General features: G+C 38.5%; 1 protein-coding gene across 1 annotated transcript; it reads left to right on the top strand.

Moving 5' to 3' along the window:
- The first annotated feature begins 253 nt into the window (after positions 1-253).
- On the top strand, positions 254-17,056 carry SAMM50 (SAMM50 sorting and assembly machinery component). The gene is made up of 15 exons (XM_061359203.1): positions 254-410; positions 2,622-2,732; positions 3,876-3,977; positions 4,832-4,919; positions 6,011-6,117; positions 8,013-8,143; positions 8,349-8,436; positions 9,007-9,135; positions 9,830-9,901; positions 10,986-11,072; positions 13,208-13,278; positions 14,015-14,082; positions 14,897-15,043; positions 15,931-16,072; positions 16,861-17,056. The coding sequence occupies exons 1-15, from the start codon at positions 390-392 to the stop codon at positions 16,904-16,906; spliced, it is 1,410 nt and encodes a 469-aa protein (XP_061215187.1). The 5' UTR covers positions 254-389; the 3' UTR covers positions 16,907-17,056.
- The last annotated feature ends 568 nt before the right edge of the window (positions 17,057-17,624 follow it).

The raw sequence follows: 17,624 nt of genomic DNA, 5'->3' as shown, positions 1-17,624 counted from the left end.
AGATGTGTTTATTTCACCTAGTAGTTCTGAGATCGTTAAGAGTAATGACTTAAGATTACTACGCTGCTACAGTACTTGCTGCCACATCAATTCATGTCGTGTCGCCTCTCGGATCCACCGGCAGCAGCCAGCATCACCTCGCACTACCGTACAGGGATACACCCGAACCCTGACACGGATTTGCGACTCTCACTTCCCCAAGTGTCTCCGCCTCCCGGGCGGAAGTGTCCCGGCAGCACCAGCTCCGCCCCGCCTCTTCCCACCCCTCTGCCCAATGGGAGTCGGGGAGGGGCTCTGTGTCATGGCCGCCCCCGTGCTGCGGCCTTGATCGCCCGTGGCGCCCGCCGCCCAGCTTCGCTGTCGTCGCCCACTGCCTCTCCTTGGCCGCCATGGGCACTGTGCACGCACGGGTAAGCGTCGCGCAGGGCACAGGCCCGCAGCGGGACGGTCCAGCGGCCGCGAGTCGTGCTCTCCGCTCCTCGACCTTCGGGCCGGGCCCGGGCGGGGCAAGCGCCAGCCGCCTTTCTCCGCCGGGTGCAGCTCGGGTCGGGGATGGGACAGGCAGCGAGATCTGGCCACCCTGCTGGGCCGTGCCTCAGGGCCTCCGTGCCTCAGGCCCGCGCGGCGGCACCCCGGGCTCCCTGCCCAGCGCCTCCAGGGGAAGCCGGGGCCGTGACTGCCGTGCTGCCAGGGATGGGGTGAAGAAGTAGGGGAAGGGGTAAGGGGTAGGAGAAGGGAGGGGGTACTTGTTGCTGCCACCGTCCTGGTGCTCGGAAGCGCCTTTCCTTCCCTCCGCGGGTCGTCTTCCCTGGCGGCAGTCGGGGTTGACCTTGCCGCCGGGGCTGCCAAGAGCAAGGCTGCATAAATGAAAATATTAAAAGGAGCAACCCCCAAAAAACAAACTACGAAAGAGAAACTGCCCTACACGTGCAGCCGTACGGTGAACGTGGAGGTGGGAGGTTTGCACTTCCGTGGTAAACCGCAGCATTCCTTACAGAGACATGTCTCACATCCAGAGCAGTTGAAGGCCTTCTTGAGCAGATGCTTAAATCTCTAAATTACTTAAAAAAGGAATATAAATATTAAAAGTGTTTGTTGTGGTCAAACAAGAAGTAGTGGCTATAATGGTAACAGGAAAAAGTCTCTCTTAGTTGTCAGAAAATAATTTCAAATACAGATATGTGGGTTCTGAAATACTTCAGGAAGGCAGTGAACTGTCCATGCCTCAAGGCTTCATTAGAGGAGCATCTCAGGATGTTCTTGGTAAGCGGTCCACTCGTGAGCAGTCTGCTGTACAGAAAGGTGTATGAGCTGTATGAGACAGGTTATGAGAAAGTCAAGCTGTAAGAATACCAGTGAAAAGGCTGGTGGTGCTCTACACTGTAAAGCAGAAGAATCACAGAGCAAATGTCAAGTCCTTGTGAATTTGACTTAAACTATTTTCCCCTTAAAGCAACCACAGGGCAAAAACTGTTGTGGATAATTCAGGTGTGATTAATGAACAACTGACTTATTTGGGGGCTAAGAATAGACTGGATGATTCCTCAAGATCCCAGCTAGAGTAACAGCTCTTCAGAAGCCTTTTGAAAACCAGCAGGTTTCTCTGTAGTGTTTAATTAGACTGAGGAACAGCTGCTGGCGGCCGTTAGGGCTCCATAGTATCTCATTACCAAGCCTAATTTAATTTCTGTGTCAGTTTTTTTTCCTTATATTATTGGGTTTGTATCCATCTGTAGTATAAACTGATACACAGTATTGTGTGGATGGAGCATCTCATGCTTGCCTGAAAATTGCTGGGAGTGAGAGAGGATTCTGTCTTCATTTAGGTGGATTCTGATACGTAACAGCAATTTCCTATTCCAGCAAAACAGCTATCCTTAAATAATGCAGCAGATACTGTATTAGTGACTTAAGACTAAAAGTAGATTTACTGAGTTATCCTGTCCTGACCTCTGCTTTTGCAGGTAACCCGCTATCTCATGCTTGAATCTTTTATCTTCTGATAAAGTGTTATTTTAGGACTCTTTAAAGTATAGGAAATGAAGCCCCACTGTGCTGGAAAACATCTTAATTGAACTTTTCACCTCTGATCCATAAGGCCTGAAGTTCTTAAGCATTACTTAGAAGGTTACTTTTAAAAGAAATATTAAAATACAGATTTGTAGAAATATATTTAAAAGTAACAAAATGCAGACACCCTTTTTAAAAAATTGTTCACATTTCTCTCCCTCTCAAAAATCCAAAATAAGTAGTAACACTGATCTTTTTTTTTTTAGATTATTTTAAGAAGGTAGAATTCATCTTTAGAACAGGAAGCATGTCTTAATAATAAGGGGTGTTTTTTGGAAGAGTGCAGAGCACTTTAGAGAAATGATTTAACATGGAAGCTATTCACAACTTTCATTAAAAGATGCAGAAAGCAGGTAGGTAACAAGTGTACTGGTAATTCCCCTCATTTTCTTCCCTGGGAAGAACTAAAGTTCTTTAGTTCTTCCCAGGGAAGAACTAAAATTTGCTTTAGAGTCTGATGAGCACAGTGTCAAGAACTGTATATTTTTCCTTTGCAAAAAGCATAATTCACAAATTGGGGTACCATATTAAATGCAGTTTTATGCTTTCAGAGTTTGGAGCCTCTTCCAATGGGTGGCCCAGACTTTGGTGCTTTGGGAGAGGAAGCTGAACTGGTTGAAGTTGAACCTGAGCCCAAGCAGGAAATTCTTGAAAACAAAGATGTAAGTACATGAAAAACATCTGGATTTTTTCTCTTAAAATAAATGTCATGGCACCTTGCTTGTTTTTCCCAAATGAACTTCCTAAACTTTGGTTTTAGATGTGAAAGAATTAAATGTAGTACTGTGAGTTGAATCTGGTGTTGTCTAGTTCCTGTGTTCTTTAACCTACCACAAGAGTTACTAAATTCAGCTCTGAGCTAATAGACCTATCTCCAGATGCTGCTTTCTCCTCTTTCATAAGACATCACTGCTTGGGAGAAAACCAAGCAACTGTCCTTAATCTGCCAGAGTGCAGTATTAGCCAATTCAGGGTAAAACACCACCACATGAATTACATTGCTAAGCAAAACACTAACTTCAGCAGAGGATGGTAACATTTGGGTTTTTTTAACATTTCACTTGTAATATCATGTCTGTCTTTGCCCATAATATGTTTAGTCATGCTGGATGGCTGAGATACCATGCGTTATTTTAGTTTTTATTATGATTTTCCTTTTTCTTGTGGTATTCAGAGTCATCCTCTCTAGAAGCTGGGCAGTAACATTTGGGTTTTATTGAGGTCATTATGTATATATTCTGATAGGGTTTTCTTAAAGCAATTTGCAGTAATGCTAGGTTGCCCTTGTGCTGTTTTATTATATGTGAACACATGAAGCATTTGCAGATTGTTGTTTGTTACACTTACCCCTGTATTTCTAACACAGTGTAGTAGTGAGTATGGCTAGTAGGTTTTAATTCTTTTAACTCTTTGCTTATGTGTGGCTGATACAAAAAATAGCTAACTACAACAAACTACAGGTTTTGTTTTGCATGTCTTAATATCTCAGTGTGATTTCTGCAGTGACTTATTTGTCCATACAACACTGACAACTAAAATCCCAGAAGCTACAATGTGTTACTGTCTCTTCTGCTATGACCAGTATTAGCTTTGGTATTAGAGTTCTGTTTTCTTTAATTTTCGAGTTAAGGGAACAACTTTCCAGAATTGTAGATAGCACTGGTTTCTGGTAATGCAGGTCAGCAGTAAGACGTAAGAATCTTCAGGATTTTTCACTTGGACAACAGTGCTGTTTTGTGCACTGGTGATTTTGATACTGTTAGATGCAAATTCAGCACTCGTGTTTAAACATCTGTTCTGTTTAGGTGGTGGTTCAGCATGTGCACTTCGATGGACTTGGAAGGACCAAAGATGACATTATCATGTATGAAATCGCTGATGTTTTCAAGGCTAAAAATCTCATTGATGTAAGTACTGTAGTAACAGACCTACTGTTTAAAAATACAGAGTAGGATTTTCTTTTTCCTGCTTTGGGCTACTCCTTTCAAATACAAGGCAGCTTTGTCAAGTTTTACAATGTATGATCTTGTGATATGGAAGCTAAGCTTAAATATGAAATACTGGCAGGTACTATATTTTCTGATGTATTCAGGTCAAAGATGTTGTGAGATGGCAAAGTGTACTCTCAGATATTTTTTCAGCTTCAGGCTTCCTATCTGAGAATTGCTAACTGGGTAGGTGATCCTTTCAGTTAACTTCTTTAAGATAAGTTAGTGTTTCTTGGCACAGATAACTGATGCCAGTCTCCACAATGGATAAAAGTGAGAGTTAGGCTGTATGCCCTTGCACTCATAGGTGGTTATTCTGGAATATGGCTGGCAATTAGACCTGTAAATTGATCTAAATTTAAACAGATTAAGGTGTTTGAGGTTTTTGCCAAAAGCGTGAGCCCCGTAAGTAGGTGTGTAAATTTTAACTACTGAAACTTAATAATTGAATAATAAGTTTAAATATTTATAACAATTAGGAAGCGGACTATCAGAAGGTAGGCAATGAGCTGAATGCACTGTGTTTAACTTATTTCTTTACAGATTTAAGTGTTAAAGTGTTTGTAATCCATTTTTGAAGGCGCATATATGTGTCTCTGTACAAAACCTGTGAATATTGTATGACTTGCTTGCATTTTAACTTTTTTATCCTAGTTGGGTTTTGGTAACCTGAAAGACTCAAATGGACCAGAGGATCTTTGGAGGTCCCTTCCAACCCAAACTATTCTATGACTCTATGGTTCTGTGACTAAGCGACTTATTTCATCCTGTAGGTGATGAGGAAATCGCATGAAGCTCGTGAAAAGTTGCTTCGTCTAGGAATCTTTAGACAGGTGGATGTTCTGATTGATACCTGTCAAGGTATGTATTGCCTCCTTAATCCTCACTTTTTTACCTCATGCAAATGTAGACATATATATATACACACACACATGCATACCTGTAATGTATATTTTCCTGTGTAATAGGTTGGACTTTTCTGTGTAAAAGACTTACTTTCTCGTATACCCTTATACATTTTAGATGTACAGGTAGGTGTGCTATATATACAAGTGTATGTGTCTGTAGATATGTGTATGTATATATAAATAGCACTTGTATACATGCAAAATGAGAGACTTTCCAGCACTATAATAATTACAGTACATATTCCTTCATGCAAAGTATCAGAGGGACACTTGAAGAAAAGCTTGAAAATGTGTCCTGTACTTTCACTATTACACATCACATAACTGATATTATATCAGCACATTCCTGGTGCTTGAGGAAATGCTAGTAATTGTATCAGTGCTTGTGATTAAAAAGTGGCTTATAGTATATGTGGGACAGCTGAATGTGCAGGTTTCAAAGTGAGGCTCAGTTTGCATTCTTGGACTGGGGGTTGGTTTTCAAACTTGTTGCTGTTCTCTTCAGCAAAGGAAAGTTGTGTTATTGAGAAGGAAGTGCAGAGCAGTCCCACACGTTGCTGTCACATTTACTTCAAGCAGAATTAGGTACCCTTGACAGCTGTGTTTTCAAACAGCTGCTGTACCCAGAGCCCTGAGGCTAGTGGGCAGCTTCTGCTGTTCAGCACTTGACTACAGAATGCTGGGAGCTCCGCCCTAGTGATGGTGTTTTTCTTGCTCTGTCAGGACCACTTTAATTTCTGATTATTTTAATGTAAGAATTTATATACGTCTTTGTTTTTAGTGGGTAGGTAACAAACAAATGTTACTGTTTCACAATTAAACTAACATGTTGATAATTAAAGCTGCATGACACTGCAGTTGAACCAAATTCTGCGCTCATATCCAAAAGACATCTTTTTCTCAAGCATTTTTCTTTGTAATGTGGACTTACATTATCATTTAATTCAGCCAGTTTTCAGATAATTCAAGGCCTCTTATGTCTGCGGGGTTTTATAGTAGCTTTTTGGAGACAGCATAGATTTGTTTGTTTATTTGTTTATGTAGGAGATGATGCCCTTCCAAATGGTTTAGATGTAACCTTTGAGGTAACAGAATTGAGAAGACTAACCGGAAGCTATAACACCATGGTTGGCAACAATGAAGGCAGTATGGTATGGATTATTTAAAATAATTATTAATTCATTTTGGTATTCCTCTTTCTTGTTTCAAACCTAGCAAGGAATTTGGGGATCAAAGCCAAATTATTTTCTTGATCCAGCTTTACTAAGGCTTTGCCAGACCTTCGTCTCTAAAGAGTCTTTGTATTAGTCAGGCTTTCATGCAGCAAAAGCCTATTTTGAGCTAGGGAAGAATGCTGTAGCTTCCAACTCAGTGTGTTAATCTTTTAATTCTTAAAATCAAATAAATATTTTTTTATAGTATTTAAGATGCTTTGTCTAGTGGAGAAGTTTGTAAGGAGTTTGGCATTTCATTTCTGTGAGATCTGTTTAGAGTGTTTTCGTTCTCAGTTGAAATGTTTTATATTTAACTTAGACATTGTTCTTGGGCTTTACTATTTTAGCCCAGTACCAGTTAGTCTGGGCTGCAAAATGCAAGGTTTTCCAGAACTATATAAATTGTGGAACTTGTTTCCATTTGATTCATTAAGGAGGGATCAGATTAAAGTCTTGCGTGAAAAATATTTATCAGCTGACACAAAAAGTAACAGCTGTACTGTTTTCTATTAATGTCTTGTTAACAGAAGTGCTGGTGTTAAGTACATCATGCTCTCAGGTGCTCAGCCCTGCACCCTTTCTGTCTTACGTGCACAGTGCAGCTGTGCCTGGGGCTGGTAGATAAGCCAGATCAAGGGACTCATCCTTTTCTTCTTAGGGATATTTTTAACATGGATAAAATACTGCACAACTCAGGTGATGCTGTTTTGCAAGTGCAAGATGAATAGGAATTCAGTGAGTTGAGAGCTGCTTATGCAGCTCCTCTGCCAAGAGCAGTGTATGGATATTGTGGTCTGAATGAAACCAGTAGGAAATCCATGTTAGTTCTAGTGCCTTTGGAAACAGTCTAAAAGCTGCTTTGGTTTCTCTTTTTGTACTCAGCTTTTATTTGATTTTAATTGGTTGTGGAGAAGCAAAATGTTTAAATGATACAAAGACATGGTGCTGGTATTGGCAGCAGAGATTGTTCCCTTAAAAATTGAATAGATTTGACATTTATTCTAATACCTTAAATTCATCTGAAGCCTATAGGTCTAACATTTTGTACTAAAATTTCTGGTTAGTTGGTTAATTGCATTGTAGCCATCATCATGAAGTTCAGGTGACTGATTTGTTTCTAATAGCTGTTAGACAAAGGCAATCAGCATTTTATAGCTTTTTTACATACTTCTAAAGTAGGACACGCAAGTGTAGAACAGTCTTAGCACAGGTAGTGTCTGTGCTTGGAGAACCTGCTCCATCCTTTCTGTCAAAGGACCAAGATCTGCCAAAGGAATTTGTGCCAGAACAGGCAAAAGTGTGTAACTAGTTTCTGGAGAACTGTAAATCTAATGTTGTACTGTCATCAGGACTGATTGCAAAAGTATCTTGTTGCTCAAAACAAAAATACAGGAAAGTGGCTCTGTATTAATAATTTTCCATTGGCTTATTGCTGTGGTTTCAGTGAACCCTACCTGATGATCAGCTAAAAGTCTGTAGTTGTAGAGCAGCTGCTTATGGCAAAGATTTACTCTCCTGGGATTTGAAACTGGCTGGGAGATGGTGCTTGAAATAATAGCTGTACTGATGGTACAGTGAGAATTCAGATTAAGTCAGCCATTACTGGCCAGCGATAAAAATTGGATGATTAACTGTAACTTCTGCTATTGTGATGGCTTTTCCTGACACGACAGAGAAATCTAATTTAAAAGAAAAAACACATTCAGTTGCAACTGTATTGTGTTTCTCATTCTCATCATAGATATACTTGTCTTCAGCATATGATTAAGGTGCATGACTGCAAACTATATGAAATGTGTGGGTTGTTTTGTTTTGTTTTTAATTTTCCATAGGTGCTTGGTCTCAAGTTCCCAAATCTCTTTGGTCGTGCAGAAAAGGTAACTTTCCAGTTCTCCTATGGAACAAAGGAAACTTCATATGGCCTGTCACTCTTCAAACCACAGCCTGGAAGCTTTGAAAGGAAGTAGGGGATACAGTTTTTTGTACCTTTTCTTTTAGTTGAAGGAATATAATACAATAAGATATTTCATTGAGTAATAATTAAATGTATTCATTTCCTGAGGATCTGTTAATAATGTGGCAAAGCTGGTTTCTTAAGGTTTTTTGAGAATTGAAAATTCCACCTACTTAGTTTCACTTTCAAACCTACCAATAATGTTGTGTTTCAGCTTTTCAATTAACCTGTACAAAGTAACTGGGCAATTCCCTTGGAGCTCTCTTCGTGAAACTGATAGAGGGATATCAACAGAATTCAATGTAAGTGTAGCACAAGTGTTTGTGGAAATCATGCTTCCTTTACATGTAATTCAAGTCACAGCTGGCTTTTGCGAATATTTAGTTTACTTTTTTAATGATTGAAACACTTGTGCACAGGGCTAACTTGTCATTATTTGAAAGAGGTCAACATTTTTAGAATGGTGGAGTTAATAAACCTTAGTCTTGTTAGAATTCAGTTTTATTTTGGCTGTATAAGAATACCAGTGATTTTTTTCTTCAAGATTTAAATTTTTATATAAAGTATCATTTCAGAGAGGTGGCTGTCTGCTTAGCTCACTATATCAGTCCAGTTGAAGACATTTCTCATTTGGGATGGAGCAAGTAATGTGCACCTACTGGGAGAAACTGTTGGCTGGTTCAGGAACTCCCTTAAAATGGGTTTCTCTCTGATCCTAGCAATTTGAAAAGACAAAGCGTACTTAAGTATAAAACAACATTCATTGGAAAGATTTTTCAGGGAAATGTTTATTTCCAACCCTAACTATTCTATGATTCTGTGATTTTCATTTGTAGCAGTTTTTCATGTCACACTCAATTTTTTATTTACAGTTTCCAATCTGGAAGACCAATCACACACTGAAGTGGGAGGGTGTGTGGAGAGAGCTTGGCTGCCTTGCTAGAACCGCATCCTTTTCTGTTCGAGAAGAAAGTGGACACTCTCTTAAATCTTCTCTCTCTGTAAGCCTGTTTCCTGATATTTTTTTAAAACACATTATTTTGAGTCATCTAATAGTTACAAATTACATCAGAGGAGCTTTTTGTCTTAGCGGGTTCTGTGTTTTACTTCAGACATCTCTTGCTGTGTTTGGTCATTCACACAGAGTCATCTAGGAGGTTCAAAGAGAGAACATATTTTGATAGTTGACTGTTGCATAGGCCAGCTTGTTCTTTCTGCAGGGCCTCCCTGTGTCTCACTACCATCTCTTTTTTTGCAGAACTGTCTTGTTTTTGTAAAAGACAGGATCAGTAAATTTGCTCATCCAAGAACTGCTGTGTCCTTTCTAAATATTCTTTCCTATAGCAGTTTTTGGTCACTTGTCGTCTTTAACTTGTAGATTACAAATTGTAGGAAATAAAATATTTGCAGGTTACTGTCATAGGCTTGGTGATTTACACTGGAACATTGTTGCTGCCAAGTTTCTGGTGTGTACCATGGCCAAAAGATACAAATGTCTGCATTTAGTGTGGCCTCTGAATTCAGAACTAAATCAGTCTGTAGGTATATTGTTCCCAAGTCCATGGAGCTACACAAGCCTTAGCTGGAGTTCTGGTTGTCTTTTGCTGTTTGCACAGTTTTTGAAAGAAAATAATAGTCACTCTGGGGTATTCAGCAGATATGAGAACCTGAAAATACTTTTTTGATTCTTTTCAGCATGCCATGGTAATTGATTCCCGGAACTCCTCGATCTTGCCAAGACGAGGTGCTTTGCTGAAAATTAATCAGGTAGTATTAAATCACTTGTGCTATTACCGGATTTTATCTGTAAGTGTATTTGAGTAAGTCTTCACCTAATTGATGTTCATGTAAAAAATGTCTACAAAGTTAAAATTAATCATAAACTGACCAGGAGTCAGTGATGACCAGTATTTACTTTTATAATGTGTGCCTTTTAAAATCATGAAACTGTTTTTATGATGGCAAATTTTCATTTTAAGACCATTGGTCTAAAACAGCACAGCCATTTTGTCTTGCCATTAGCATTAAATTATTTTACTGGCTGGGATACATTATTCCTGACTGCACTTTACCGTAGGTATTAGTCCTTCTTTTCTAATACCGTCGTGTAATACTGCCAAACTGTGGTCCTGTTGCTACTTACAAAGTCTGTAAATCTTATATTTAAAAATGGAAGACTGAGTAAAACTAACTCAAAGTCATACACATATATCATTTTAGCACAGAAAATGGTTTTCACTCTTGTTACTTTCAGAGCTTTTAGAAAAGCTGGCTTTTCTGCTATATAGTTACAACTTCAGAAGCATTAGCTTCTGCAGTGCTTTAGAAGCAGATTCCTTTGAAATGCCCCTGGAAGTGGAAGTACTACTGTTTCTGTAAGCAGCAGGGAACTATTCTGTTTCTGAGTGAAAAAGGTGGTCATAATTCGGGGCTGCCTGTAACACTGATTCAAGTCACTATTTTCAACTTGTATTTGTGTAATGCAATAGGCTTGCTGGTTCTTCAGTGCTGCCTTAGTGCATATGAAATCTTTTCAGGTCTAGGTAAATACAGTAAGAGTTCTTATTTTGGGTGTTGAATTTTCCAGCTCCATTCTATTTTGCCATCATTTACAAGAATGACTTAGAAAGCAATACCTTGGCTTAATATACGGAGGAAGAAAATGCTGTTCATTGTTCTAAGGGTCATGCATGGTTTTTTGTTGGTTCAAAATTCAGTTTTCTCTCCATACCAGTGTATCTGTATTTCTTGTACAGAAAGCACTGCTTGTGCTGATGCAGACATGATGAACTTTTAGAAGGAAGAAACATGTAGTATCTATTACAACTTTCATAAACTTATGTCTTTGCAGGAGTTGGCTGGCTATACAGGTGGAGACGTGAGCTTTCTAAAAGAGGATTTTGAATTTCAGTTGAATAAGCAACTTATCTGGGATTCGGTAAATTTTTTTTAAAGATATTTTAGTGATTGATCTGATTTAGCAAATGAGGTTATTAAGTCTGTTTCTTATGATGATTTTTCACCATGGATAAGAAGATGATTGTGGAAGTGCAAGATGGATGGTGTAAATAACGTTGATTTGCTTCTTTGAAAGTGAAATACTCTCTTATTTTTAACCTGACATTCCAGCCATGTACAGTCACTTGAGAAGTGGGCATTTTGGAAAGAATGACTAGTCTGACAGTTAATGATGTGAACTGTTCTCCTTTCAGAAGTAATGTTGGGCATGTCTGTTCTTTGTGATCTTTATAAAGAGTGATTTTCCAAAACAGGTGACAGCCTTTGTTCTGTCTCTTTCACCTGGTTATGAATATTCAGAATAATCTTGGGATAGTTTTCTTTTGTCATTGTAAATTATGAATATTTGATTGTTAAGTTTGATATCATGGCATGTAATTATTTCTTTTATGTGAAATTATTGGGAAAGAATGGGAAAACTGATTTCACTACAGCGCTAAGCCTGCACTAAAACATTTTGTGCTGAATGAACAATTCAAGTTCCAATAAGAAAGGCATGTGCTGCAATGAGAAGTTTATATGAGCCCCTAGTCTGCCACACCATAGAGAGAAGACATTACAGGTGATATGGTGCAGTGTCTGCAGTAGTATTTTGGTTTAGAGTCACTGTGTGGTTTTGAAATGAAATTCCTATACCATTATCACTTAAAGTCTTGGCTTGGTTAGCAGAGCTGTTCTTGTGTATCCCAACTAGATTTCCTTCTGAGGAAACAACACTGTTCATGTTTGATGAACTTTATGAGGACATAGAGATTTTAAGATTCAGGCGGCTTTACAGTTTCATAGCTGAATGGGGAATTAAACAGCAACTTCTATTATGAAGATTTAAAAATCAGAGGTTACAATAATTTGCCTCCCAACACACCAAAAGAAAGAAAAAAAAAAACCCCAAACCAGAATGAAAAAGCTTTTAATGTGAGGCAGCTTGGTTTGGTCAATGAGGCAAACACAGAAGGACATTTTAAGGCTGTTTTCTGTGTCCCTTTCTTATTACGTTCCTATGTTTGCACCTTCCATGTGGTAGGAGAAAAGGCGTTGCCTGATGAATGCACTTCTAATCATCTTACATTTATTTGCTGACCTTTAGCTGAGAAAGACAGTGTATTCCTCTGTGAAGTAATTTAATGGCTTCATGGCTACGCAAAGAGGACTTGTTCTTACCCATGACTGCTAATATGCCTACATTGTGAATGGAAGTGAAGTATATCTCATCATGTGGTGTACATAATTTTATATCACCCATTGTTCATGAGTGTAGATTTGGCATGCTACTGGCTTTTGCATATGCCATGTGTTGTGTAACCAGATATGTACTGCCTGAATGTGGCAGGGGAAGCATCTGGGGACACTTGGGGCAGAAGGTAGCAGGAGGGTGCTGTAAAATTAGAGATATCATCCAACACCTTTAGGCTAGGTATTGCCAATAGATCTCACCATCTGGTAGTAGTACTTCTACTTGGTACACAGGCACCAAGCAAATGATTAAATCATTGAATCTATTTATTATAATGATTTGTCTCCCAATAATTACCATATAGCAGTATATAGCGTATCAGCAGTAATGCTGTATGTGTATTTGGTGTCAATATAGTGAGTTGCAGAAGGTGGTTTCATTTAATTCTAAGGCTAATTTACAGACAGGTAGTAGTTGTACATTTTTGCTAGTTATTTGCTTGACTTAGCCTCTGTGGATTTAAAATTGCCAGGTCTAGTTTATGGCAGCAGTGTTGTCTTACTTCAAGACGTGAAAATTCATAAGAAAATAGGAGCTGGATGAGTGATCTATTTAGCAATAGTAAAACTAGCACTTGGTGCAGATGTGCTAACTTTTTCAAGGTGTGGCGCTGCGTAAACGAAAGAGGGCAGCAGTGATCAAGAGTTCCCTGAAAATGCCGTTGCTGCTGTTGATACCTATGCATGCACTGTGGTCATCTCTTAGTTTTTGTCAGACTAAGGGGAGCTCTGCCTGTTACTGAGCGATTAAATTTTACTAATACTGTTTTTAGGGAAATTAAGTAGCATGTATTAATAAACAACTTCTTATTCTCTCCAAAGGCTTTTTCAGCATCACTTTGGGGTGGAATGCTAGTACCTATTGGAGACAAGCCATCCAGTATAGCTGACAGGCAAGTTTTTAGATCGTTCTTAATTTCTTTCTACAGGTAACATAAAAAAACTATAGTAGAAGAGCAAAGCCATAGTAGTTCTGTTTCCGAGGAGAATAAAATGTTTCTAGTTAGCTTTAATTGCATGTTAGTGCTCAAACCATACCTTTTGGTTTTGATTTTCATGTTGGGATAGTATGTAGTAGCTCTGCCTGCCAATATTTATGGTTGCAAAATTATATTTATCATCTGCAAAATTTTCTGTCAGGCATAGGTAACACTGTAGGTATTTTTAGACATACAGCCGTATTGTGTTGGCTTTTTAGACAGTTTTGCTCTCTTAACACCTGTGTTTAAAGATCTCTAGCAGAAGCCATTTAGACTTAAATTTGTTTACAATAAATACTAAATACTGAGTGTCAACTTCACATATGATCGATCTTAACTATAGTATTTCTGTTAAAATTATTACAACAGACAGAATCAGCATTCTGATTCTTCAGTGGGGATGCTTCTGTTTTGATTTTTGTAACTGATGGAAGACTTATTTTAATTATTAATACTCGATTTATTTTGAAAATTCTATCAAATGCATCAGGATTTAAATATCATTTATTGTATTTCATTAAATACACTTTACTAAACCAGTTACAAAGTTACCTGTAACTCTGAAAAGCAATGTCAGAATTTTGGTTACATACTTTCAAAGACATCCTTTCAAGGGAAGTTTTAAATTGAATTTGACTGTATTCACTAGGTTTTACCTTGGTGGACCAACAAGCGTGCGTGGATTCAGTATGTACAGCATCGGACCCCAGAGTGAAGGTCTGACACGCTTAAAATTCCACTCCTCTGACAATACTATAAATATTAGTGTGTAACAGAGTCAGATTCTGGACTTAAGCTTTATATAGCTTAAAAATAATTGCTCCCACTCTGCATTTTGAATCTGAGAAGTGTTATGTCATTATATATTAGTTCACAATGGAATACAGCCTGGTAGTTCTTAGTAACGCCATTAGCTAATTTTATAAAACAGCTGTGTGCTCCACCTTGCACACTTCCAGTATATCAATTTAATTACTAAGCAACCTTCAAGCTGAAAAGGGTCCCAAAAGATGGTTATAACAACATCCACATTAGATCTGTTTGCTACAGCGTATATTCAGGTAGCCAGGGGAAAGGTAATCTGATCAACAGAGGTGTTTTGAGGGCCAGGAGCTTCCTCAGTTTTATTCCTATTGACTTGCTGTTATCAGTGGATTCAGTATATTTTAAAGCTAATTGTTTAGTTTATCAATTTCCCATTTTTAGAACTAAGGCAGGTATTTCAGTGGTGTTTCAGTGTTCAGGAGGTAGTCTGTGATGAAACACAAGTGGGTGCATGTCTCAGGCTGTCCTGGTGAGGGAGAGAATTAAAAGGGCTCTTTACTTGGAAGGTTTAAAGAATTGTGTAAGTGCTAATTTCTTTACTTGATAATGGTGAGGTTGGAGAGAGCTAGAAGAGAACGGCAAGAGTTGGAAAGGGTAGAAATGCAACCTAAAACAACTTAAGGATGTGGTTTTGTACCTTTTAATAAGTGGTTCTTTGAATATATGCTACAGTATATGCTTTTACTCTAACATTTTACCAAAACAGGTGATTATTTGGGAGGAGAAGCCTACTGGGCTGGAGGCTTGCATCTATACACCCCTCTCCCTTTCCGGCCAGGCAGGGGAGGGTTTGGAGACCTTTTCCGAACACATTTTTTCCTTAATGCTGGAAACCTCTGCAATCTGAACTATGGTAAGACTCAGTAAAACTATGTATAATTCTTCTATATATATGAAAGCAAAAAAGAGAGCTTTTTGGTGTCAGTTTACACAGAAGCAGTTTGTTTACCTTGTATATTTTGGTGCCTGTAAAAAGCTACTGCTATTAACTTGTATATTTGACAGATTGCCAATAACTCTTTTTTTAGCTCTTTGCATAAATTAAAGCACAACTGGTACAGAAAAGAGCTGGAATAATAACAGTAATATCTGTGAATAGTTGATGTTCTCAGGCTAATGTGGTAATTGATTAACACCTGCTATCATACACTGTTCTGGAGGGAGACTGGAAGATGACGTTCTAGTGGGATTCTAATGTTTCCTAGGATGAACTAAATAAAAAGTGGTGGCGTGAGTGTAGGTGAGGGTGCAGTAGCTCACGTGATTTTTTTTTTCTCTCTCCCGTTCCCAATTTTTTTTCAAGATATATTTCAGTGTACCAGTGTATGACTTTTCAATATCATTTTAATCAATTTGGGGGTATACTGATATTTGATGACTGCCTCACTTGATGGAAGAGAAGCAGCATCCGTATGGGAGTGAGACACTATGCACAACTGAAGAGCAGGTTAGCTGATTATAAGAGACCTACTAAAGACATTTAAGTCTTTAGTATTCACTTCCATATTCATGAAGATAGGTACCCTATAGTGGGAAATGAAGATCAACCAGCAATCCAACTAAAATCATAGTAGTTTCAGTTCGAGACAGTTGGAGTTCATGAGAGTTGCGAGTAGTAAATAAATTTTGAGTCTGCAGGTGGTGCTCCTAAATAGTCTGGCTTCTAGCTCTGAAAATCCAGTTAGCTGCTGACCATCTTGACAGCTTACTTTGGTTCTTGTTCTCCTCTTTTGCTTTTAGGCGATGGTCCCAGAGCTCACCTGCAGAAGCTGGCAGAGTATATCCGATGGTCTTATGGTGCTGGAATAGTGCTCCGACTTGGAAACATTGCTAGATTAGAACTTAACTACTGTTTCCCCATGGGAGTACAGTCTGGTGACAGGTTTGTTTTTTACACCAAATCCTTTACTAGTAACTGTTTTTAAAGGTTACTGCGCTTATACCTAGTTTTGCCAGAGAGACTTGCTGCCCTTTAATTTTGTTTATTCTGTGCCAATTTAGAGATATTCCAACACTTGATTCTCTTCTTTCTGCTTGCTATATTCATACTGGTTTCACAGCGCTTCTTGATTGAAGACTGTTTCTCAAGTTTCAAAGATCACTGAAAGCAGCTGTTGAAATGTATGAATAGCTGTGCAGCAGGTTTTATTTTTTTTATGGGAAATGATTGCTCAAACAGATCATGGTATTTTCTTAAGTCTTCCAAAAACAAATGAGTGGATAAATCCCAAGTTTAATGTCTGCTTGAAAGATGAAAACAAGTTTAACCATAGGTAAAGAGAAAGGGAGAACCAATTCATTTGTTAGCAATGAATTATCCTACATCAAGCAATAAGAAAGCTTCAGGGGGCCTGCTGTTGCCTGTGAAGGCTATGTGAGAAACTGTATTTGGTACAGGAGTTGGATTATGTTTTTTACTTCTCATTCATATGAAATGTGAATTAATAACAGCAATTTAAAAATTATGGGCTTGATTTTGCAAATGTAAATGCTCCGTATGATTGATGCAGTGGCAAAGCATTTACTTAAAAAAGCCTTTGTCAGCTAAAATTTGAATTATAACTTTCCAAAGATTGAAGACCTTGGAAATTTGGGAATAGGGATAATTGATTTTAACTTCATCAGTATCTTATATATCACTTACATTATTTATTACTTGTTTCTTTTCAGGATATGTGATGGTGTTCAGTTTGGAGCAGGAATCAGATTTCTATAATACAGAAACATTTTACATCAGTATATGAAATTGTGCTCTGTAACTGAAATCAACCCTATAAAACAGCTTGATACTTTTGAAAAACAGTACACATCTGAGCAATTTACCTCAGACTCCACAAGAAACTGCATTAAAGAATTATGCTGTAAAGGTTCATTGTATTTCTGATTCTTACCAAAGATGGGAGAGTGTCTGTAGGATTCTAGCTACTTTAAGTTAAAGGTTTTAATTATTAGTTGTTACTTAAAATATTAAAAGATTTGTGTCAGGAATTGGTTCTTGGATACAGTTCACATGATTATAGTTGTCATTGGTCTGCGTAGTCTTCACTCTTCCAGCCACAAGTCTCACAAGTTTGGAACAGCCAAGTGTGAGTATGGCTAAAAGTGGAAGTTGAGGGGGAACAGTTTTCCTCCATCATCAACTTCTGTGAGCAAATGACCCTGAAAAAATTCTGTTACTTGTCAAAAAATATTTTACACAAGTAATGGTTGTGAGTGAACTTAAATGTTCTGATTTGAATATCTTAAGAGTCATAGAATGATTTGGGTTTGAACGGACCTTAAAGATCCTGTAGTTAAACCCTCCTGCCATGGGCAGGGACACCTTCCACTAGACCAGGTTGCTCAAAACTTTGTCCAACCTGGACTTGAACACTGTCAGGGATGGGGCAGCCACAGCTTTTCTGGGCAACCTGTGCCAGCGCCTCAGCACCCTC

This window comes from Neopsephotus bourkii, unplaced genomic scaffold (assembly GCF_033783945.1).
Source record: "Neopsephotus bourkii isolate Nb327-2 ecotype Australia unplaced genomic scaffold, CSIRO-AGI_Nbou_v1 NB_107, whole genome shotgun sequence".
NCBI classification, from domain to species: Eukaryota; Metazoa; Chordata; class Aves; order Psittaciformes; family Psittacidae; genus Neopsephotus; species Neopsephotus bourkii.
This window is presented reverse-complemented; position numbering and strand designations above follow the sequence as displayed.

What these genes read in the sequence shown, in the direction of transcription:
- SAMM50 (XM_061359203.1), top strand. Translation starts at nt 390, where the DNA reads ATGGGCACTGTGCACGCACGG. An exon ending in CCTCTGCAATCTGAACTATG is followed by an intron (nt 15,044 to 15,930) that starts GTAAGACTCAGT and finishes TTTTGCTTTTAG; the next exon opens with GCGATGGTCCCAGAGCTCAC. An exon ending in GGAGTACAGTCTGGTGACAG is followed by an intron (nt 16,073 to 16,860) that starts GTTTGTTTTTTA and finishes GTTTCTTTTCAG; the next exon opens with GATATGTGATGGTGTTCAGT.